Source organism: Tasmannia lanceolata, unplaced genomic scaffold, assembly GCF_043159265.1.
Source record: "Tasmannia lanceolata isolate RefF3 unplaced genomic scaffold, GAP_Taslan_0.1 ptg000012l, whole genome shotgun sequence".
Classification (NCBI taxonomy): domain Eukaryota; kingdom Viridiplantae; phylum Streptophyta; class Magnoliopsida; order Canellales; family Winteraceae; genus Tasmannia; species Tasmannia lanceolata.
The window spans coordinates 52887668-52913046 of record NW_027518689.1 but is presented as its reverse complement, the minus strand read 5'-3'; the positions used below and the strand labels follow the sequence as shown (position 1 = coordinate 52913046).

The window sequence follows — 25379 nt, the reverse complement described above, 5'->3', positions numbered from 1 at the left end:
TTTCCATTTAAAAACTTTAATTTGCTGGCAGTTAAATGGTACGGTCCACCCAGATTGATGGTCAAGATTGCAGAGAAGCCATGGGTGAAATCTTCAACACTTCTCATTCTCCTATCCAAGGAATGGGTGAAACAGAGAAAATAACAGCTTTGAGTGGCTCTGTTTCACTCTGAGAAATCAGTGCAAATCCAAGGCATTCTACTGCTTCAAAGTTGAATGTCTGAGAAATGGGGGGAATGGGTGAGATTTGCCTAAGATCCCCTATTAGCACTAGTAATAGGATTGATATAAGAGAATGATGAATAAAGAAAAAACAAAAAGATGGAAAAGATAATTTATCCTTATCTTCTTGTTCAGTCCCCAGGACCCCTCTTTGTCATGTTATTTTTGCCCCCACTGTCCCTTCGCAGATTCCAAGTAAATAGTTTGTTAGATTGACATTCCTGACATATTCCACCCCTATTGTCTTTATAATCTCTTCAAGCTCTTCTTTCTTGCATCCATCTTCTTCTTGTCTACCTGGGCTGCTTTAGCAGCTGAAGCTGGTAATCCTTCTTTCCTTTGGAGTGTTGATGCCCCAACTGCTCCTGTCTCAGCTGGTGGAGGGGCAGCAGTGCCCACAAGCGGGTCTGGGTTCATGATTCCTCCTTTGCTGGAGGACAATGGAACAGGCAATGACATAGAGGTCATCTTGCCAGAAACCGTGTTCGTCTGGTCCACGTTCAGGGCAGTGGTAGACTCACAGATAGCCCCCGTTTTCGACTTGGATTTCGGTTTAAGGGCGTGGATTCCAGTGTACAGCCTGTATTCAACACCAGAAAAATCTTAGCAGAGCATCCATCATCACTTGTTATAGTCTACATATAGTTTAAGTCCGAAATGTGAAAATGCCAAAATGCAATTGAGAACACCTTGATAGGATGATCTTAGGCTGTTGAAGAAACCATCAATCAAGCCTTGTTAAGGGTTCCACTGAGTAAAGTAGAACTGTCACGCATATGATTTTCATTTGGTATGATCGGTCAAGTGATGCCATAAAGCCACATAATGTTCTATAGTTCAAGTCTCGAATGATACCCAAAAATTGATCATTGGCATTGATCCCAATGAGGGCGATTGTCGTTCTCTGGAAAATTATGTATAACAAAGTCCCACTACTGGTGGTGAATCTCATATGGTGGAAATGGAGCTCATTACTAATCCCAAATCAAATGAGGCCGATTTAGAGACAACATTGGTTTCCAACACACTACACAAAAAGGCTCTCGAAATGCATTTAGCAATGGGGATAAAAGACACAAAGGTCAATGCTAGACCTCGGTTTTGCTGATATGAAGTTATACCGTGAATGCCATACATGCATTGTGCACACTTGAATGCATACATTGTATCTGGCATGTTTGTCCTGGTGAGCATTAATGCATGTGTCAATGTGTCCTGATGAGTGCAAACGATGAGTGCAAACGCAAGTTACTCCATGAATGCCATACATGCATTGTAGACACTTGAATGCATACATTGTATATGCCACGCATGCCCTGGTGAGCATGAATGCATATCTGTTATATGCGGATGTCAATGTTTCCTGGTGAGTATGAATGCACATCTATCACATGTGGGCGTCAATGTGTCCTGGTGAGTATGAATGCATCTGTCAGATGTGGGCGTCAATGTGTCCTGGCGAGTGCGAATGCATACATGTAATGGATGATGCCATATGTGGGCATCAATATTTTATCTCAAATAAATCATCAGTAAGTGGTTCTACCAGATGTGAGATGAGATGGATCACCTCGCATGCCTTGCATACTCCTCGTAATCTTCCAGCAACATCTTGCCAGCTTGTTCATTCAGGGCGGATTCTGGGAAAGGCTCTATCAACAAACACCTGACCACCTGTCATCCACAGAAATACTGGCTTAATCTTCTGTATTGTCATACTTAGCATGCTGCAACCAAACCAAACATGACATGTGATAACCATGGTTTTAAATTTCAGCCGAAACCCGAAATTTCGGATTTTCAGTTGAGACCAAAACCGAAATTTCAGGTTTTACCAAATTTTGGCCGAAATTGAGGGCGAGCCTTAGCCTTGGCACAACGGTAAGGTTGCTACATTGTGACCGGGTGGTCACGGAAACAGCCTCTCTACAAAGCAGGGGTAAGGCTGCGTACATCTAGCCCTCCCCAAACCCTGCAATGCGGGAGCCTCGTGCATTGGGACCAAATTTTGGCCGAAATTTCCGAAATTTAGGAATTTCGGACATCTCAGCCTCAATTTCGACGAATTGATATTTTTTTTTAAATATAGAAATATTCCGAAATTTCGGCCTAAATAATGTTTTTTTTATTATTTTACCGGTTTTCGGCCAAAATTTCGGTTTCAGCCAACACCGTCCGAAACCGAACTTAAAACCATGGTCAAATGACATGATATTGGAATGGATCGGTTCAAACTTAGAAGATTTGGATCGGTTCAAGAATACTACAGGAACTGTCAATATGTTACATTCAAGTCTATCGGGCATCTAATAATCCCAATACGTGCATTACTATGGAAAGCCGCTAATATGTTACATTTGAGTCTATTGGCATCAACACGCGTGGGAAGCATACTCTTAAGTGCAGACAGTGAAAGCCTCTAATGAAAATGCAGACAGTGAAAAGCTCTAATGAAAATAAAGGGAAAACGCGTGGGAAGCATCACTGTAAGTCAACAAGAAGCATGTAATAACCTTCGTTGGAAGCTGCTAACAAGAAGTGTATAGAAAGAATGGGACTATGATAGGTTTGGGTTAATGTAGGTACGGATTACAAATAGTAAAGAGGGAATTCACGACTTATTAGAGTTATGAGCTGCCAATATTTTATATTCGAGTCTATTGGCATCACCTATGAAGCACGGGTACGGGTGGCGGGGTGCGGGTACGACACGACACAGGTACGTGATTTTCCAAAAAAAAAAATGGCTGCGGGTACGTTCGGGTACGCCGAATATAATAATATATTTTATTATAAATTTATAAAAATTAAAAAATAAAAATTGGAGAGCAATCAAATAACAGTAACACCACCAAAATGGAAAATTCTAATATTACTCTTAATTTCATAAGTGATTAAGTTCCATATTTCATAACATGAGGCATCAATACATCATTCATTAGTAAAAAAGTCTGTCGCCAGTGTGTTGACCAGTGCCTGACAAGATGAATAATTTTTAGAGACCAAATTATGAGATTTTTTATACAGGACTTTTGGGATTTAATAATGTTTGGATATGATAGATTTTATAAATTTTTAAAATTTGAAAAATACCCAATCGTTTGGAAGTTAAGAAAGTTAAAATTTTGACCTTAAATTATTACATCAATAGACAACAAAAACATTGATGGTGGACTTTTAGTCCGACTTTGGGACAGAAAGAAATAATACAGTACAGAGAAAGGGGCAACCTTCAGCCAAATTTCGTAACAGAAAGAGATGGATAGGAAGTTAACTATTTATTCCATGGGATAATTACTTTTACACCCCTTCAACTATGGACAAATTCAACTTCTAACCCCGTGGTATCGACTTCAAGGGTACGGGAACCTCGGGAGAGTATCCGTGCTTCCTAGGGCATCACGTAAGCCCCCGTATATTCTCAGCTAATCTTATATTTTATTTCATTCAATCAAAACAAGTGCATGAAGAAGAATAACTACAAAGAAAATTGATTTACACAATACCTGAGATGTCCATGAACTTAAATTACTACATCAATAGACAAGAAAAACATTGATGGACTTTTAGTCCAATCTTGGGAAAGACAGAAATAATACAGTACAGAGAGAGATGGATAGGAAGTTAGCTATTTATTCTTTGGGATAATTACATTTACACCCCCTCAGCTATGGACAAATTCCACTTCTGACCCCGTAGTATCGACTTCACTAAAGACACCCCCTCATCTTTCCGTGGGTTTTTTTAACGTGACAGAGTGGACGGAGAGGAGGAAATGACTATAATGCCCTCGTCTTCTCCAACTCAAAATTAGGGTTTTCATACTTGAAAACTGAAAATTGGGATTTGATTCAAACCCTCGTTTATTGGGAGCAGTAGGATCATTGAGTTAAGATGAATGACAAAAACCTTAAACCATTTTTAGGGTTTGGGGGCAAGGGAGAAGGAGAAAAACCCTAAACCATTTTTAGGGTTTGGAGCAAGGGAGAAGAAGGAGAAGAAGGAGCTGCAAAGGGAACCGTAGCATTTCGATTCCCGTGCTTCCTAGGGCATCACGTAAGCCCCCGTATATTCTCAGCTAATTTTATATTTTATTTCATTCAATCAAAGCAAGTACATGAAAAGAAGAATAACTACAAAGAGAATTGATTTACACAATACCTGAGATGTCCATGAACTTAAATGGCTACATCAATAGACAAGAAAAACATTGATGGTGGACTTTTAGTCCAATTTTGAGACAGAGAGAAATAATACAGTACAGAGAAGGGGGCGACCTTCAGTCAAATTTTGAAACAGAAAGAGATGGATAGGAAGTTAACTATTTATTCTTTGGGATAATTCCATTTACACCCGCTCAACTATGGACAAATTCCACTTCTGACCACGTCGTATCGACTTCACCAAAGACACCCCCTCATCTTTCCGTAGGTTTTTTTAACGTGACGGAGTGGACGGAGAGGAGGAAATGACTATAATGCCCTCGTCTTCTCCAACTGAAAATTAGGGTTTTCACACTTGAAAACAGAAAATTGGGGTTTAATTCAAACCCTCGTTTATTGGGAGCAGTAGGATCATAGAGTTAAGATGAATGACTAAAACCCTAAACCATTTTTAGGGTTTGGGGCAAGGGAGAAGGAGAAAAACCCTAAACCATTTTTACAGTTTGGAGCAAGGGAGAAGAAGGAGAAGAAGGAGCTGCAAAGGGAGCCCTAGCATTTCGATTGCCTCCCGTACCCGTGTCGGGTACGGGAGCCTCGGGAGAGTACCCGTGCTTCCTAGGGCATCACGTAAGCCCCCGTAAATTCTCAGCTAACTTTATATTTTATTTTATTCAATCAAAGCAAGTACATGAAAAGAAAAATAACTACAAAGAGAATTGATTTACACAATACCTGAGATGTCCATGAACTTAAATGGCTACATCAATAGACAAGAAAAACATTGATGGTGGACTTTTAGTCCAATTTTGGGACAGAGAGAAATAATACAGTACAGAGAAGGGGGCGACCTTCAGTCAAATTTTGAAACAGAAAGAGATGGATATGAAGTTAACTATTTATGCTTTGGGATAATTACATTTACACCCCCTCAACTATGGACAAATTCCACTTCTGACCCCGTGGTATCGACTTCACCAAAGACACCCCCCCATCTTTCCGTGGGTTTTTTTAACGTGACGGAGTGGACGGAGAGGAGGAAATGACTATAATGCCCTCGTCTTCTCCAACTGAAAATTAGGGTTTTCATACTTGAAAACTGAAAATAGGGGTTTGATTCAAACCCTCGTTTATTGGGAGCAGTAGGATCATAGAGTTAAGATGAATGACTAAAACACTAAACCATTTTTAGGGTTTGGGGCAAGGGCGAGGGAAATAAACCCTAAACCATTTTTAGGGTTTGGAGCAAGGGAGAAGAAGGAGCTGCAAAGGGAGCCGTAGCCATTTCGATTCCCTTCCGTACCCGTGTCGGGTACGGGTACGGGAGCCTCGGGAGAGTACCCGTGCTTCCTAGGGCATCATGTAAGCCCCCGTATATTCTCAGCTAATCTTATATTTTATTTTATTCAATCAAAACAAGTACATGAAAAGAAGAATAACTACAAAGAGAATTGATTTACACAATACCTGAGATGTCCATGAACTTAAATTACTACATCAATAGACAAGAAAAACATTGATGGTGGACTTTTAGTTCAATTTTGGGACAGAGAGAAATAATACAGTACAGGGAAGGGGGCGACCTTCAGTCAAATTTTGAAATAGACAGAGATGGATAGGAAGTAACTATTTACTCTTTGGGATAATTACATTTACACCCCCTCAACTATGGAGAAATTCCACTTCTAACCCCATGGTTTCGACTTCACCAAAGACACCCCCTCATCTTTCCGTGGGCTTTTTTAACGTGATGGAGTGGACGGAGAGGAGGAAATGACTATAATGCCCTCGTCTTCTCCAACTGAAAATTAGGGTTTTCATACTTGAAAACTGAAAATTGGGGTTTGATTCAAACCCTCGTTTATTGGGAGCAGTAAGATCATAGAATTAAGATGAATGACTAAAACCCTAAACCATTTTTAGGGTTTGGGGCAAGGGAGAAGGAGAAAAATCCTAAACCATTTTTAGGATTTGGAGCAGGGGAGAAGAAGGAGAAGAAGGAGTTGCAAAGGGAGCCGTAGCATTTCGATTCCCTCCCGTACCCGTGTCGGGTACGGGAGCCTCGGGAGAGTACCCGTGCTTCCTAGGGCATCACGTAAGCCCCCGTATATTGTCAGCTAATTTTATATTTTATTTCATTCAATCAAAGCAAGTACATGAAAAGAAGAATAACTACAAAGAGAATTGATTTACACAATACCTGAGATGTCCATGAACTTAAATGGCTACATCAATAGACAAGAAAACATTGATGGTGGACTTTTAGTCCAATTTTGGGACAGAGAGAAATAATACAGTACAGAGAAGGGGGCGACCTTCAGTCAAATTTTGAAATAGAAAGAGATGGATAGGAAGTTAACTATTTATTCTTTGGGATAATTACATTTACACCCCCTCAACTATGGACAAATTCCACTTCTGACCCCGTGGTATCGACTTCACCAAAGACACCCCCGTGGTATCTTTCCGTGGGTTTTTTTAACGTGACGGAGTGGACGGAGAGGAGGAAATGACTATAATGCCCGCGTCTTCTCCAACTGAAAATTAGGGTTTTCATACTTGAAAACTAAAAATTGGGGTTTGATTCAAACCCTCGTTTATTGGGAGCAGTAGGATCATAGAGTTAAGATGAATGACTAAAACCCTAAACCATTTTTAGGGTTCGGGGCAAGGGAGAAGGAGAAAAACCCTAAACCATTTTTAGGGTTTGGAGCAAGGGAAGAAGGAGCTGCAAAGGGCGCCGTAGCATTTCGATTCCCTCCCGTACCCGTGTCGGGTACGGGTACGTGAGCCTCGGGAGAGTACCCATGCTTCCTTGGGCATCACATAAGCCCCCGTATATTCTCAACTAATCTTATATTTTATTTCATTCAATCAAAACAAGGACATGAAAAGAAGAATAACTACAAAGAGAATTGATTTACACAATACCTGAGATGTCCAGGAACTTAAATTACTACATCAATAGACAAGAAAAACATTAATGGTGGACTTTTAGTCCAATTTTGGGACAGAGAGAAATAATACAGTACAGAGAAGGGGGCGACCTTCAGTCAAATTTTGAAACAGAAAGAAATGGATAGGAAGTTAACTATTTATTCTTTGGGATACATTTACACCCCCTCAACTATGGACAACTTCCACTTCTGACCCCGTGGTATCGACTTCACCAAAGACACCTCCCTCATCTTTCCGTGGGTTTTTTTAACGTGACGGAGTGGACGGAGAGGAGGAAATGACTATAATGCCCTCATCTTCTCCAACTGAAAATTAGGGTTTTCATACTTGCAAACTGATAATTGGGGTTTGATTCAAACCCTCGTTTATTGGGAGCAGTAGGATCATAGAGTTAAGATGAATGACTAAAACCCTAAACCATTTTTAGGGTTTGGGGCAAGGGAGAAGGAGAAAAACCCTAAACCATTTTTAGGGTTTGGGGCAAGGGAGAAGGAGAAAAACCCTAAACCATTTTTAGGGTTTGGAGCAAGGGTTTGGAGCTGCAAAGGGAGCCCTAGCATTTCGATTCCCTCGTATCCCCCCCCCCCCCCCGCCTTTCCACCATTTTTAGGACCCTAAACCTACGGCGGCGTCCCTACTCTGGCCATCTCCATCCTCAACCCACAACCAATAAGGAGGGTATTACTGTCCTCAAAATATTAACCATGGTTAGTTTAAGTCATTCCGTCAGGTTAAACTAACGGACCGTCAACGGAGGGGGTCTACTTAAAAATGTCAGAAAGATGAAGGCGCGTCTTTTGGAGAAGTCGATAGCACGGGTCAGAAGTGGAATTTGGCCATAGTTGAGGGCGTGTAAATGTAATTATCCCTTATTCTTTTCTTTTCATTGGTTTGACAATATATTATGTGATGGTGCTAAAAATGTCAATGTATTAGAACCACACTTTTTTGCATTGACATCCCTAAAAAGTCTAAGGCAAGCATGGCAGATTGGAAGCAAATTTATTATTCAGACAAATATAATATTACTATCAAAGAAAAAGGGTTGATAATTTTTACAATATCCCAATACAAAACGAGACCAGCTGTTATTATAAAATTTCCAGCCTAAGAGCACTTGGATGAGTTACCAAATGTCAAAGGAAAAATCAGAAGTTTTAAGTAACAATCTGAGCTCGAAATTACAGAAAACATAATAAAATCTTCTCACGTGGTCTATACCAACCATCTTGAGAGATTGAACTTACAAGGAGAACATGCCGCAACCCAAGATTTGGATTCCAATCCTTTTTTAGTGTATTGACACAGATCTCACCATTGGTGGCAATATTTGGATGGAAGATTTTCGTCAGAAAATAACCTACAAAGATTGAAGAGTAGATGATAATCAGACAGACACTCCATGCCTTGGAAAAACACACCTTACAACTTTGAATAAATATTTGAAAGCAAATATGTAGAAAGCATATATATTAGAAAACCTCTAGGAGGCGATTGCGGGAAGTCGTGAGATAATAATAACTTCATGCGGAAAATACCATTTTCGTATGGTGTTCCAGCTGCAAAAATGCAAGTGCAAACTCTCAAGCAATCAATAAAGAATCTCATAGCAGAAAGCATTTAATAGAAGAAAATAACTCCAAAGGAATCACATACCTGGACCTTCAATATCAGCGAATATGGTGGAAAAATCATCATCATTTATGGCCACTTTGATGCCTTCAGGTGGCGTTTCATCAAGATTCTTCAATTCCTTTGCAAGTTGTTTTATCACATTAGGTGGAAGATTTTCATTTGTCGCCTGCCATAGCGAAAGAGAAAGGGACCATTATGCCATTGAATCCAACACACTAGTAAATATCAGAGAAAAATGCTAAAAAGACCATGGATCTTACGCTCTTTCCTAACAGCCACTTTTTGGGTCCCACATGTGTGACATGGATGTAATTGGATCCATTGATCTGACTAGCAACCTCAAATACGACCCGTAACCATTGAACCTCGACCGGATGATCCTAACCCTTGATCTTAACTATTGATCCCACCCTTGACCGGATGATCCTAACCCTTGATCTCCATTCCCCGCCAAGAAAAAGCTATACTGTTGAATTTTTTGTAGTCCTTTACCTTACAGATTGTGTCTGCTTGGCAGGGGACCAGAACCATGTGGAGTGTCCCATGATGGCAAAGGTCTCAATTTAACATACATATGTTGGGACCCAAAAAATGGTCGTTTCTATGACATAATTAAATGGTCGTAGAAATAGCCTCTCTGCAAAGCAGAGGTAAGGCCGCCTACATCTAGCCCTCCCCAGACACCGCAATAGAGAGCGAGCCTTGGTGCAACGGTAGGGTTGCTCCATTGTGACCTGGTGGTCACGGATTCGAGTCACGGAAACAGCCTCTCTGCAAAGCAGGGGTAAGGCTGCGTATATCTAGACCTCCCAGACCCCGGAATGGCTGGAGCCTCGTGCACTGGGCCGCCCTTTTTTTTTTAGGTTGGGACCCAAAAAATCCCGAAGTCGACTGTCTGTCTCCAGTCAGATTCCCTATATGGGAAGCTCAACTCAAAGACATAGCTTAGATGATGATAAATCACCAAAAGATGAATGAAAATGTTATTCTAGTAAAGGATCAGCTTAAATATGCTTGATGCCAGCACAGGAAAGAGTTGGGGGAATGAAATAAAAAAATACCATAGGTGTGCTGAGAAGGAGGCCCTTAACACAAAGTCAAAGCGCTCTTCTGAAACTTTTGTTTTGTTAGATATCAGAATTTCAGCAAATGATGCACTGTCTTCTGAAATTCTGACACACACATTCAGTTTGCTACAAATTTGTGCTCAATAATTTGCACTGCTGCAATGCTAACTGAGCTTCTGCACGGAAGACCATAAAAGAAATGAACAGTAATGCTATATACAGAACTGTATAAACTTTGGACATAAGCTTAGATTTAAATCTGATGTGTCTACCCAAAACAAATTACTACTACTACTACACACATGATGTGACACATGAGAAATAATACAATAGTACCAATGTCATCAAAGGCGCAACCTCTTCCCCTCGGACGAAATTTTTTGCCATTGAAAATGGATAAGCTTTAATATTTCTAAGAGTTCAGCAACTCCATTCATCTCCCATATATGCAAATAGGAGCCTTGAGGCCCTTGACCCTCCAAAAGGGAAGGATTCATTGAATCAATGTCCTAGGTTTTCAATTTACAAGGTCTTCACGTGAAAATACAATAGAAAAGATTACTAGCTTGAAAAACACAATCCCGAGAAGTGAGTTAAAATAAAAAAGCAGTTACAAACGAGAATGATGAACATTTGATTCTTAGCCAGTTATAAAGGATTGCAAAATACAACCCTTGCTACCTTTTAAAGGTATATATATACATGTGTGCATCAAGTTAACTAGGTTAATAATTTCGTACTAATAATATGACAATGTCTTCCAACATGCCAAAGCTAAATTATCCTTCCAACATTTTTAATATATCATTTTCTTCAATTACTTTCTTTTTTTTGAATTGATAAACCATTGAAGTCTCTGCTGTAAAACTTCAGACTCCTTAGAAATGGAAGCAAGTGACTTGCTAAGGGTTTGATTTTCCAATATTTGCTTTTTATAATATTTTATATACTTTATATTCATCTTGAAGTTCATCAAAAGAAACTTCACTTTGTTCATTTGAAAATTCGTTTCTTTTTCTTGTAATGCCAATAAACAAAGGTCTTTGATGAACATTTGATTCTTAGCCAGTTATTAGAAATGGAAGCAAGTGACTTGCTAAGGGTTTGATTTTCCAATATTTGCTTTTTATAATATTTTATATACTTTATATTCATCTTGAAGTTCATCAAAAGAAACTTCACTTTGTTCATTTGAAAATTCGTTTCTTTTTCTTGTAATGCCAATAAACAAAGGTCTTTGATGAACATTTGATTCTTAGCCAGTTATTACATACGACAGATGTTGCACAATCCATAGTTGTAAGTGTGGGCAGCAAAATGAGAAAAGCAGCAAGGTGACGTGTCATGTGTCTGCAACGTCTACCCTTAAGCCCATGCAGCACTTGTGCAACACCCCAAGTTTATTCCAAGCCAGCATAATGCAAGTGACCTAGCCTCACGCAACTAACGACACTCGAACTATCTCAAGAAAACGATTGTTAGGCTTGAAATGCAAAGGTTCTGAGGTGATCCACAAATGAGGAGCAGCTCTCTTATTTATAGACTTTCTACTTTATAGTATACCAATGGTTTACATTGCTCCATATGGCAATCATCCAACAGTCCAATACCAAACTAGAATATTCTCAATTCTTTAGAATTCTCTAGACTACTCTCTAAAAAGAATCCTCGAGAATATTTTAGAAACTCTACAACTCTACAACTCTACAAATATCTCTACTATTCCAAGTCCCTCTAGAGTCTTCTACACATCGTGAGATTTTGGGTTGTTCACTTCACTTCAAAGCTCGTGTTGATCCTCTTTTCTGTCCAAGAAAAGAACTTCTCTCATGAAATATGAGACCACGTTCAAACCAACTTTGATGCAAATGCGATGCGCAGATTCAAAAAAAATCTTGAAACCCACACAAAATTACATACGACAGATGTTGCACAATCACCAATATAATCCATAGTTATAAGTGTGGGTAGCAAAATGAGAAAAGCAGCAAGGTGAGGTGCCATGTGTCTGCAACGTCTATCCTTAAGCCCATGCAGCACTTGTGCAACACCCTAAGTTTATTCTGAGCCAGCATAACGCAAGTGACCTAGCCTCACGCAACTAAGGACACTCGAACTATCTCAAGAAAACGATCAAGAATGAATGGGAAAACTCATCTTATACAGTGGGAAAGCTTGTTAGGCTTGCAAGGCTTGAAATGCAAAGGTTCTGAGGTGATCCACAAATGAGGAACAGCTCTCTTATTTATAGACTTTCTACGTTGTACCAATGGTTTACATTGCTCCATATGGTCATCATCCAACAGTCCAATAACAAACTAGAATATTCTCAATTCTTTAGAATTCTCTAGACTCTTAAAAGAATCCTCAAGAATAAATTAGAAACTCTACAACTCTACAAGAATCTCCACTTTTCCAAGTCCCTCCTAGAGTCTTCTACACATCAGGAGATTTTTGGGTTGTTCACTTCACTTCAATGCTCGTTCCGATCCTCTTTTCCGTCCATAAGGGAAAATAAGGAAGAGAAAGGAGCCCCCTCCCTCTCCCAAAACTTGATTTTGCCAACGTCATTGTACCGTCTCATTCTTTGACTTTTGTCGAGGCCTTCGATTCTCTTACCCAACCTTGTAAAACCTAGACACTCCAAACATCCTTTTTTTTTGCTAGACTTGCTCCTTCCTTTGTTGGGACTTTACCCTCATCCATGATGCTCACCACTCCAAGATGAGGATATTGGAATTACCTTCACAACACACAGGAAAAACACGCATAAAATCACAACTTCATTTAAGGAATTGTTGCAAGTCGATGGTAATCGTCCATCCGTCGATCTTCATTCTTCATGTCTTTGGGCATTGGTAGGTTGGCCTTTGAATCATTTACAAGTTGTAGACCTAGCTGTTTGGCCTCCATTAACATGAAGTTGTGACTCACGTATATGTGCACTCATGGTCCATTGATTTGTACGTCCACATAAATCTGTTATCTTCAAGAGTTTAGCAACATACTCTCTTCGACCTTCATAGAATTGGGGGAGTTTCAAGCCACCAACTTGAGGTTTATCTTTGCTTGTGCTAGGTGCACTCTCGTTTTTGTCAACCCCGATCACCTTAAGGGGAGTTTCAAGCCACCAACTTGAGGTTCCTCTTTGCTTGTGCTAGGTGTGTGTCAACCCTGATCACCTTAAGGGCCCCCCTTAGGGAAGTCCCCTTGCCCGATGCTCTCTGTCAAGTCCTCTCAAAGGACTTAAACTACTCTTATCATTTGGCCACCTCCTTGTTCCTCCTTATGGCTTGATCAAGCAACTTAATGTTATTTCATAACACTTACGCTAAATGTTTGGCTTCCTCGGTTATTCTTTATGGCTTGATCTCTTGTTTCCCCCACCTTTGTCGTTGTGGGTCTTTGGTTTCCCAAAAGGCTCCTCTCTTTCGTTGGTACTCAAACTATCCTCGTGGATGCTGCCAAGGTCGAAGTGGAGGTGTCAAACGGGCTGGGCTAGACCAGCATGACCCAAAAGGCAGCAGCCCACGCAGGCTGCGGGCCAGGCTAGCACGACCCACGATTTTTTATTTTATTTTTTTTTTGAAGGGGGTGCACAACACAACGCATGCCCCCCCCCCTCCCCCCCTCCTTGGGGTCATGTCGTGCCAGACGCTTTTTTTTAATAAAATTTTTGGTAAATAGTTAAATTGATTCCAAAAAAAATAAAATAATTAAAGATTTCAAAAACCCAAATAATTAACGAGAAAATTATCCAAAAAAATGGGTCAAATTTCTGAAATTGTTGGTGGATGGTGGTTGAAATTTTCGTTCCCTAACTTATGGAGTCGTACAATCAAAAAGAAATATTTGCCCTCAAGTGCATAAAAAGCATAGAAAAATGTCATCTTCTTCTTCTATAATTTTTTCTAGTTTTCCCTCCTCACCACCACTGACTTGTAAGTCAGAAGAGGCGGGAAAGGAGGGAGGAGAAGAAGAGGAAGAAGAAGAAAAGGAAGAGGAAGAAGAGGAAGAAAAAGGAAAAATGATGGAAGGCACCAGAAAAATGGAAAAGAAGAGGAATAAGAAGGGAAAAAAAAGGAAGATCGATGTCAGAAAAAATGGAAGACTTCAGGAAATGGAAAGGAAGAGGAAGAAGGAGGAAAAGTTGGGGTTGTGTACCAAGTAGTAGAATCCACATTGGGGCGGTGTTTGGGCAGACTTTATACTTACTCGGGTTGGCTTGGGCCTATTTTTCAAAATCGATGTTATAAATGGTTTTTATTTGGGCACGGCTTATTACCATCCAAGAAACCTGACCCACGATACAAAAAAAGTCATAAATTTATCATTCTTATGTATACAATTACATAATAATATATGTATTAATGGTTTAGTAAGTAACCCTCTCTTTCTCTTTGTTGGAATATGTAACTTGCCTAAGGGCATTTAGGACTTTGTACATTCCTTTATGTTTTAGTATAAAGATATGAGTCAGGGGGAGATAACCCTAACTCATTTATTTTCTCTGTCTAAACTTTCGTCTAACATGGTATCAGAGCCTTAGGGTTTTCTGATCCCTAGGGTTCTCTAGCAGCCTCCATCTTCTCCGCCACCCCCCTCGCCGCGAAACCCAACTCCTGTCCGAGCCGAAGGCCCTCCCTCCCTCCTTCCCGCCACGTCTCTCTTCCCCTGCGCAAAGCTCCTGGTCCTGTTCCCCCGCACAGCAACCCCCCCTCCACATTTTCTACCCAGGGCGGAAATTATCATTTATTTTCTCTGTCTAAACTTTCGTCTAACATGGTATCAGAGCCTTAGGGTTTTCAGATCCCTAGGGTTCTCTAGCAGCCTCCATCTTCTCCGCCACCCCCCTCCTGTCCGAGCCGAAGGCCCTCCCTCCCTCCTTCCCGCCACGTCTCTCTTCCCCTGCGCAAAGCTCCTGGTCCTGTTCCCCCGCACAGCAACCCCCCCTCCACATTTTCTACCCAGGGCGGAAATTATTTTCCAAGAAGGAGGATCTGCACCCCCCCAAAATTTTCTGACCCCCCCCGCCCCCAACAAAATCACTTTCCTGGAAATAAGTTTCCAGGGCTGTGTTTCGCCTTGCATCAGAATTTATTTTTTTTCCAGCCCCCAATTCCTAGGTTTGCTGGTAAGCCTCACACCCCAAGTTTTTCAACCCACATCATTTTTTCGCCTCTTCCTTTCATCCCTTGGTAAACCCTACCACTCTTTTCTCCCTGTTATTATGTGTTAGATCTTCATCTCTTACCCTACTTTGATTCTTGTTTATCTTTGCGGCTCCCCTCTGTGTCTCATGGCTTCCCTCTTGTCAAGCTTCGTCGATGCCCGTCATTCTTGGAGCCGCGTCTAGCTTTCTTGGCCTATCCTAGTTTGCCCACCTATTCTGTTATCTCCTGTTATTCGTCTTGGTTTGGATTGTCTGTTTCTTTCTTGCTTGTTGTTATGGAGGAGGTGCTTGACAATCCTTCCACAGGAGTGGCTCCTGGTGTTTGTCTGACACCCTCTTTGGCGTCTTCTTCATAATCATCTCTCTCTGTGGATGGATCGTTCCCACATATCACTACTGTTAAGTTGGATGGGGCAAACTATGTTACTTGGAAAGCAGCCGTCGAGAAGTATCTTATTGCCCGTGGGAAAGCCCACGTCATTCGTCGTGATCCTCCTCCTAGGCGTCTTCTTCGTAATCATCTCTCTTTGTGGATGGATCATTCCCACATATCACTACTGTTAAGTTGGATGGGGCAAACTATGTTACTTGGAAAGCAGCCGTCAAGAAGTATCTCATTGCCCGTGGGAAAGCCCACATCATTCGTCGTGATCCTCCTCCTACGACGGATCCCACCTTTGATCAATGGGAACAGGAGGATGCTCTTGTTTGCACCCTTTCTGTGAGGAGTGGCTCCTGGTGTTTGTCTGACACCCTCTTTGGCGTCTTCTTCATAATCATCTCTCTCTGTGGATGGATCGTTCCCACATATCACTACTGTTAAGTTGGATGGGGCAAACTATGTTACTTGGAAAGCAGCCGTCGAGAAGTATCTTATTGCCCGTGGGAAAGCCCACGTCATTCGTCGTGATCCTCCTCCTAGGCGTCTTCTTCGTAATCATCTCTCTTTGTGGATGGATCATTCCCACATATCACTACTGTTAAGTTGGATGGGGCAAACTATGTTACTTGGAAAGCAGCCGTCAAGAAGTATCTCATTGCCCGTGGGAAAGCCCACGTCATTCGTCGTGATCCTCCTCCTACGACGGATCCCACCTTTGATCAATGGGAACAGGAGGATGCTCTTGTTTGCACCCTTTCTGTGGCAGAGTATGGCCCCTCACGTCTCTGGGCCCTTGATGCTTCTGCCTACTGCGAAACGGATATGGGATCAGGTTACTCTTCTTTACTCTGGCGTGGCAAACATTAGTCGGATCTGCTCTACCTATTCTGAGTGGGTGCGTTTCCGCCGTGCTGATCTTCCTCTTGCCACCCATTACAGCCAATTCGTTGGCCTCTGTCAGCAGCTTGATGTTTACATGCTACTTACCACGGATCTCACAGAGGCTGCCCGTGAGAGGGATCAGATCCGTGTTGTGCAGTACCTTGAGAGTTTGGGTCCAGAGTACATGCATCTTCGTCAGCAGATTATCGGTTCTGGCGCTATTCCTTCCCTTACTGTGAGGTTTACTCCCGCGTCCAGCAGTGCTCTCCTGGTGATCCAATGATATCTGTTCCTATTGATGGTTCTGCTCTCGCGACCTATAATGGCAGTACACGCCCGCCTCGTGGTGGAGCCTCCTCTGGTTGTGGCCGTGGTCGTACCGGCCGTGGTGGTGGTCGTTCTGGTGGTGGTCGTGGCCGTTCTTTTTGCACTCACTGTCAGCGCGAGGGACATTATATTGACCATTGCTATACCCTGCATCCCGAGCTTCGTCAGGCACGCTCGGCTCACATGGGTGCTACTACTGCTTCGGTTTCAGATTGCGCTCCCTCTGCTTCTGTTCCTGCACCAGCTGATTCCACTTATACATTATCCCGTGCCGATTATGAGGAGTTCTAGCGTCTGCGGCTCAGTTCTCGTCCTCCCTCTGCAGGTTTCGCCCAGCCAGGTAGTTCACCCACTACCCTTCTGTCTAGCTCAGGGTCATGGATCATTGACCAGGCATCCAATCACCTGACTGGTAACTCTTCTCAGCTTCATTCTTTTCGCTCTTTCTCATCTCCCTTTCAGTCTATCACCCTTGCTGATGAGTCCACTACACCTATCACTGGTGTTGGTCATATCTCCCCTCATCCTGCTCTTACCTTATCTTCTGTTTTATCTGTCCCAAAATCACCATTTAGTTTACTTTCAGTTAGCCAAATTACTAAATCTCTTCATTGTTCTGTCTCATTTTTTCCATCTTACTGTTTGTTTCAGGATCTCTCGACTGGGAAGACGATTGGAACGGGTTGTGAGGTAGATGGACTCTATCGTCTTGACTGCCGGCCGCCTACTGTCTTACATAACTCTGTGGATACATTTCAGTGGCATTGTCGCCTTGGGCATCCTTCACTTCAGCGGCTGTAGCAGACTTCTCTGGTTCCCGGACCTTTTTCTAGTTTTCAGTGCGAGTCCTGTGAACTCGGGAAGCACCGTCGTGTATCGTTTCCGTCCTGGATCATTAGTCGAGTGTCTAGTCCATTTGAATTAGTCTATTCTGATGTATGGGGACCCTCTAGGGTCGCGTCTAGTACTGGCTTTCGGTATTTTATTGTGTTTATTGATGATTTCTCACGCATGAGTCGATCCGACGTGTTCTTTGCTTTTCGCACATTTCATTCTGAAATTAAGAATCAATATAATTGCAATATTAAATGTCTTCGTACTGACAATGCTAGAGAATATTTTTCTGATACTAATGGCTTTCAATCCTATCTCTCCCAACATGGGATTTTACATCAGTCTTCATGTGCGTACACCTCTCAACAGAATGGTGTTGCTGAGAGGAAACTTCGTTATTTGCTTGAAGTAGGTCGCACTCTTCTTTTTCAGATGAGTGTTCCTAAGGCATACAGGAGTGATGCCCTTCTCACGGCGTGTTTCTTAGCAAATCGCCTTCCTTCCTCTGTCTTAGAGGGTGCCTCTTCTTTTGAGATTTTATCTCCTAGTAAGGAACAGTTTCCTCTGACACCTCGTGTATTTGGATGCGTTTGTTTTGTTCATCACCTTGGACCTGGCTGTGACAAACTCGATCCTCGGTCTGAGCGTTGTGTCTTTCTGGGGTATTCCCGTACGCAGAAAGGCTATTGTTGCTATAGCCCTCGTCTACGTCGCTGGTTTGTCTCAGCCGATGTTACCTTCTTTGAGTCCGAGGCATTCTTCCAACATGGCGCGGCATCTTTCACCCCTTCTCTCGAGTCTGAGGTCTCGCTTCCCTTACCAGATCTACCTGCTTCTCTTCCGTCATCTCCTATTTCCGTGCGGCCAGCTTCTGCAGCTTCTACTTCTTCTGCCACGTTGGAGAAGCCAGCTCCACCTAAAATTACACAGCAGTATCAGCGTCGCCAAGTTACAGATAGGTCTCTTCTACCTCCTCTCGCACAATCATCTTCTGAGCCGATGATCCCTCTCTCCCGCTCTCAGGTATCTTCTCTTCCGCCTTCCTCTGTTGTTTCTGATTCTCCTATTGCATCTCGTACGAGATCCCGTTCCACTGCACATCCTATTTCAAATTTTGTTTCAAATTTTGTTTCTTACGAGATCCCGTTCCACTGCATCTCTTCCGCCTTCCAGAGCTTTGTTTCCTCCTTGTCTTCTATCTTTTTACCACAGTCAGTGGCTGAGGCTCTTGACCATCCTGGCTAGCGTGATGCTATGAACCTAGAAATGGGCGCTCTTCATAGTAATGATACATGGGATCTGGTTTCCCTACCCACTGGTGCCCGTCCTGTTGGTTGTCGGTGGGTTTTCTCCATCAAATACCTCCCTGATGGTACTGTCGAGCGCTTAAAAGCACGGTTAGTCGCGAAAGGATACACTCAAACTTTTGGTGTTGACTACACTGAGACATTCAGTCCCATTGCGAAAATTCCCTCTGTCCGTGTGTTCCTGTCTCTTGCTGTTAATCATAGCTGGCCCCTTCATCAGCTGGATGTGAAGAATGCCTTCCTCCATGGCGACCTAACTGAGGAGGTGTATATGGAGCAACCACCAAGGTTTGTTGCTTAGGGGGAGACTTCCTCCTACGTGTGTCGCCTACGCAAGTCACTATAACAATCTCCGCGTGCGTGGTTTGGGAGATTCAGTGAGGCAGTCATGCGCTTTGGCATAAACAATGCGCAGTGGATCACTCAGTCTTCAATTTTCACTCTTCAGCTGGGTGTATTTTGTTGATAGTTTATGTGGATGACATAATCATCACAGGGAGCAATTCACAAGGTATACAACATTTGAAAACCTTCTTGCAAAAGGAATTCTCTACTAAGGATTTGGGTCAGGTCAGGTATTTCTTGGGGATAGAGGTTGCTCGTTCCTCTAGAGGCTTGTTCCTATCACAGAGAAAGTATGTCTTGGAGTTGCTAAAAGAAACAGGCAATCTTGGAGTTAAACCAGCTTCTGCACCCATGGATCCTAATGTGAAACTCGTTCCAGAAGAAGGAGAGTTGTTGGAGGATCCTGGCAGGTATCGCAGGCTTGTCGGTAAACTTATATATCTCACGGTTACTCGGCCAGATATTTCATATGATGTTGGAGTTGTCAGTCAGTATATGAGCTCTCCACGTACTTCTCACTGGGCTGCGGTGACACAGATTCTTAAGTATTTGAAAGGGGCTCCAGGGAAGGGATTGATGTTCAAAAGACATGGCCATATGAAAGTTGAAGGCTTCTCTGATTCAGATTGGGCTGAATCCCTAGCAAATAGACAGTCCACAACTGGGTATTGTACATTTGTAGGTGGCAATCTTGTTTCATGGAAGAGTAAGAAGCAGGATGTTATAGCTAAGTCCAGTGCAGAGGCTGAATACAAGGCAATGGCACAGACAAGCACAGAACTTATTTGGCTTCATTTCATCTTCTCCTTCTCAGCTTTATTGCGACAACAAAGCTGCAATATACATTGCCAACAATCCAGTCTTCCATGAGCGCACCAAGCATATTAAAGTGGATTGTCATTTTATTCGTCAAAGAATCCAGAAAAGAGAGATTTGCACTGTGTTTACTCGGTCAGGGGACCAATTAGCTTATATGTTTACAAAGTCCTTAAATAAGTCAAGATTGAATGATATATGTAACAAGTTAGGAATGTATGATATCTACATTCCAGCTTGAGGGGGAGTGTTGGAATATGTAACTTGCCTAAGGGCATTTAGGACTTTGTACATTCCTTTATGTTTTAGTATAAAGATACGAGTCAGGGGGAGATAACCCTAACTCATTTATTTTCTCTGTCTAAACTTTCGTCTAACACTCTTAATATGTATTAGATCCTAGCAAGTTGGAACATATTAATATTTGCAAATAACTGTTTCGAGTATGCTAAATTGGTTACAAATAGCTGTAGTACAAAATCCTGACACTAGGATCACAACCAACATAACATTAACTGAAGCAACCAAACCAGGGTTGATTCTCATGTTTGCATTGGCAATCAACATACAAATGAAGACACAGCAACAATCTCTGATTCTAATCACAAGCCCCATACCCTACCCCCTCCCTCCGCTACCAAAAAAGAGTATGGTAGAATTTACTGAAAATTCTCAATGGAGGCTTCAAAATGTATCATATAATCATCAATGACCTGATTCAATTATATGCTCTTTCCTAAAACACATCTAGAACATGAAATACTTATGTTTCTGCATTGCTACAAAAACACGCTTTTTTCCTGAGAAGAAAGAACGTCTATTAATATTTGCAAATAACTGTTTCGAGTATGCTAAATTGGTTACAAATAGCTGTAGTACAAAATCCTGACACTAGGATCACAACCAACATAACATTAACTGAAGCAACCAAACCAGGGTTGATTCTCATGTTTGCATTGGCAATCAACATACAAATGAAGACACAGCAACAATCTCTGATTCTAATCACAAGCCCCATACCCTACCCCCTCCCCCTCCGCTACCAAAAAAGAGTATGGTAGAATTTACTGAAAATTCTCAATGGAGGCTTCAAAATGTATCATATAATCATCAATGACCTGATTCAATTATATGCTCTTTCCTAAAACACATCTAGAACATGAAATACTTATGTTTCTGCATTGCTACAAAAACACGCTTTTTTCCTGAGAAGAAAGAACGTCTATTAAAATAGCACCATCAATCCAACAACATGAATGATGGGAGTAACAAATACACTAGCACAAAATCACAACACTAAGATCGCAACCAACATAACATTAACCTGATGCAAGCTAACTTGGGTTGATTCTCATGTTTACACTGGCAATCAAGAAACAAATGAAGACACGACAATATCTGATTCTAATGACAATCCAATTACACACCCCCCACCCCCCCTCCCAAATTATGGTAGAATTTATAAAATTCTCAATGGAGGCTTCAAAATGCATCATATAATCATCAATGATCAGATTCGACTTTGTGTTCTTTCCCAAAACACACATACAACCTGAAATAGTTCTGCTCCTTCATTGCTACAAAAACATGCTTTTATGAAAAGAGAGGATGCCTCCTAAAAATAGCACCATTGATCCAACAACATCAATGATGGAATAACCTACCTATACCTATCTAGACACAAAATCATGGCACTACCAAGGTTTCAGATTTTAGTTTCGGTCGGGATGGAAATGCAAACAAGTAGGTTTCAGATGAAAATTTTGGTAGAAATCCTATAAAATAATCTAAACATATGGTAGGCAAATGATAAGACATTTAAGATGAAACTTAACGAAGTGCTAGAATAAGTATAAATACACATTTAAAGACACCAATATGTACTAAAGAACTATCACATAAGCGAAAAAAACCCAAAATGGTTTTAAAATATGGAACGCTTAGTTACATGCATTATTACGCATGTCTGGTAATTTAGTACATAATACATTCCACATGTAATTTATATATCGCATGCAATTGATATAAATAATGTAACACATATTGGTATAGTATGCCACTAATACACATTTCAGTATGTATAGAAACAAAAACATTTTGACTGTTTTGAGTTGCTTTCGGTGGCAATTTAAAACATTGGGTACTAAGATGGTGTAACTTATATTTAGACACAAAATCATGGCACTAGAACCACAAACTACATAACATCAACCTGATGCAACCTAACTTGGGTTGGCGCACATTGTTAGATTGGAACTCAACAAAATGTATTATATAAGTCAATGACAGCTATTTTAAAAAAAATTGTCATTGATCAGATTCGACTCTGTGTTCTTTCCCAAAGCCCACATACAGCATGAAATACTTATGCTCCTTCATTGATAAAAAAGCATGCTTTTATGAAAAGAAATGAGGTCTATAAAAATAGCACCATCAGTCCAATAATATGAATGATGGTGTAACTTACTCTAGACACAAAATCATGGCACTAGAACCACAAACCACATATCATCAGCCTGATGCAACTCGAGTTGATGCTCATTTTTACATTGGCAATCAAAAGACGAATGAAGATGCGACATTCTCTGTTTCTAAGCACATGCCAGGTTGTGGCATCCATAATCCCCGCTCTCCCTCTTTCCCAATATTCTCATGAAACAGTATGGGTCCCTTCACATCTGCATCTGCCCTTTGCACCAGGCATACCACATCTAACTTGTCCAATAAACACAACGCAGAAACTCTTCAAACCTAACAAGTGCTTACAACTATTCAGATTTCAAACTCAGGGCGCATGCTGTATTTTTTTTTTCTTTTTTTGCTTCTTTTTATCTAAATCAAACTAAAATTGACAATGCATACCAACAATAAAAATGGAAATAAAAACAATCCAAGCACCCATATTATCATTAACTTCAGTTATATTCCATCCTCATGTCATTAACTTCTACTTAACATGATAAGCACATGCCAGGTTGTGGCATCCATAATCCCCGCTCTCCCTCTTTCCCAATATTCTCATGAAACAGTATGGGTCCCTTCACATCTGCATCTGCCCTTTGCACCAGGCATACCACATCTAACTTGTCCAATAAACACAACGCAGAAACTCTTCAAACCTAACAAGTGCTTACAACTATTCAGATTTCAAACTCAGGGCGCATGCTGTATTTTTTTTTTCTTTTTTTGCTTCTTTTTATCTAAATCAAACTAAAATTGACAATGCATACCAACAATAAAAATGGAAATAAAAACAATCCAAGCACCCATATTATCATTAACTTCAGTTATATTCCATCCTCATGTCATTAACTTCTACTTAACATGATAAGTCATAAACAAAAATGATTTTTTGTTTATGATTTTCATTAAAACTGAAGACTATTTTTAAAATACAGATACCATTCTACTATAAGCAGAGACGATAACAACAAAGCATTCACATATTAAAAAACAAAACAAAACCCGAAGATGAAAGTGATCAACCATACAAACACAAAATTAATCAGACCTCTGCATTTGAATAGAAAAGAAAGTAACAGACACTAAAAAACAACATTAAAAGAGAAAGAAATAGACCCTTAAAAAACAAAAGACAACAAATTTCTACAAGCATTTACCATAAAAAAAAAACTGGAGAATATTCCTCAAATACACAAACCAATCTACTAAAAGCAGAGAGAATAACAACAAAGCATTCACATATTAAATTAAAATAAAACTAGTCCATCAAAAATGAAACCCACATCTCTCATCAATGACAAGAATCCAAAGGGAACAAAATTAATCGCGCAAAAATGCAATCATTGAGGTAAGAACGTTAAAAAAATACAACAGGAACGAAGCAAAAGATTCTACTCTAATCAACTATAAAGAAAGCAAGAAAAATCCAAAGAAACCAAAGATTTCAGAATTACAAAGATGCAAAATGACATGACGAAACACATATCTCAACTTTAGAAAGCAAAACCCTAAATTTCTCATCACTAAACAACTATCCAAAGGAAGACATACATAAAAAAACAGAAACAAAGAGGAAAAGGCAAATCCAATATAAATAGAAACCCTAATCCATCGTATGAAAACCAAAAACACCGATGTTTTACCACAAGAATGAACAAAACTAGAAATCGATATAGTAAAGATCAAAAGAAAACAGTAATAATAACGCATTTAGAGAAAAATGCCGTGGATTTGAAACAATCACAGATAAAGAAAGCATCAGAACACATAAAATAAAAAAGGACAAAAGGAAACATTGTACGAAAATAGAAACCCTAAACCTCTCACCAACGGAATAAAACATGAAGAAAATGGAAACCAGGTGATGGCAGATTCAAAATCACATGGAGATCAGATTTTTCTGCAGAAAATGGAAAATGATAAAAAAAAAAAGGATTAGGAACAAAGAAAGAAAAAATCGCTAACCTGGAAAATCTGATAAGAAAATGATGAGGGATTTCGAAATTTCTCCGTTAATCCAAAAAGGGAATTGTATGATTGAGAGAGAGAGAGAGAGAGAGAGAGAGAGAGAGATCTGACGTGTCTCTCTTTCAGATGGAAGTTTATACTAATTTTTTTTTAACCGCGGATGTCAAACGGAAACTTATGGTTTTGTGACAGTGTAAAATAACGAAATTACCCCTAAGACATGGACTCAAATGCCCTTATAAAAACCTACGCTAATCAAATGATACTAAGTATCCGATTAGATCAATGGACTTTCAACATTTGAATCTGGACTGTTACAAATTTAGATTATCCGTGGGCCATAGCTTCTACTAATCAATAGCCAAATTCAGACGTTCACGATGTTCCAATTGTTGTTTTAAATTTTGGATTTCAGCCGAAATTTGGCCACTTTGATCGAAATTGTAAAAATATCAGCCGAAATGACTGAAATTTGAAAAAAAATCGGTTTGGTAGGGTCCGAAACCAAAAGCCAAACCAAAATTTAAATCCATGGTTCCAATTAATGAGATATCCAACACATTACACAATTATAGTGGGGTGCACTAGATGACCGATCTGGATTATTTGAACTATTATGTTCAGCGTTTGTTGTGGGGCTTATTTTTTTATGTGACAAAAATACCCTGATACTGCACTGGAAGTGGGATGGGTAGTTTGGTAATTTAAGCAGGCACTGGAAAATATCAAAATAATTCATCTGGTGGGTCCCACCAAAAGTTTCATTCAAGACAGCAGGAACGTGAAGGTGTAGTAGGGCGGTCGGGCGGAGCGCACTACTGAATTTAAATAGTAGGTATT

At 40.6% G+C, this 25379-nt stretch overlaps 1 protein-coding gene across 2 annotated transcripts; it reads right to left on the bottom strand.

The window, feature by feature from the left end:
- Positions 1-301: 301 nt before the first annotated feature.
- On the bottom strand, positions 302-24697 carry LOC143888452 (ubiquitin-conjugating enzyme E2 22-like). 2 transcript variants are annotated; one of them, XM_077392897.1, is made up of 7 exons: positions 24537-24697; positions 10037-10218; positions 8997-9141; positions 8822-8899; positions 8588-8700; positions 1793-1896; positions 302-802 (listed from the first exon to the last, which is right to left on the bottom strand). In XM_077392897.1, the coding sequence occupies exons 2-7, from the start codon at positions 10037-10039 to the stop codon at positions 469-471; spliced, it is 777 nt and encodes a 258-aa protein (XP_077249012.1). In that variant the 5' UTR covers positions 10040-10218; positions 24537-24697; the 3' UTR covers positions 302-468. The 2 variants fall into 2 exon arrangements, with proteins under 2 accessions (XP_077249012.1, XP_077249013.1); XM_077392898.1 differs by lacking the exon at positions 24537-24697 and adding an exon at positions 24399-24512.
- Positions 24698-25379: the final 682 nt, after the last annotated feature.

What these genes read in the sequence shown, in the direction of transcription:
- LOC143888452 (XM_077392897.1), bottom strand. An exon ending in CCCGCAATCGCCTCCTAGAG is followed by an intron (nt 8,701 to 8,821) that starts GTTTTCTAATAT and finishes CAATCTTTGTAG; the next exon opens with GTTATTTTCTGACGAAAATC. An exon ending in GGTTGCGGCATGTTCTCCTT is followed by an intron (nt 1,897 to 8,587) that starts GTAAGTTCAATC and finishes TGTGGATGACAG; the next exon opens with GTGGTCAGGTGTTTGTTGAT.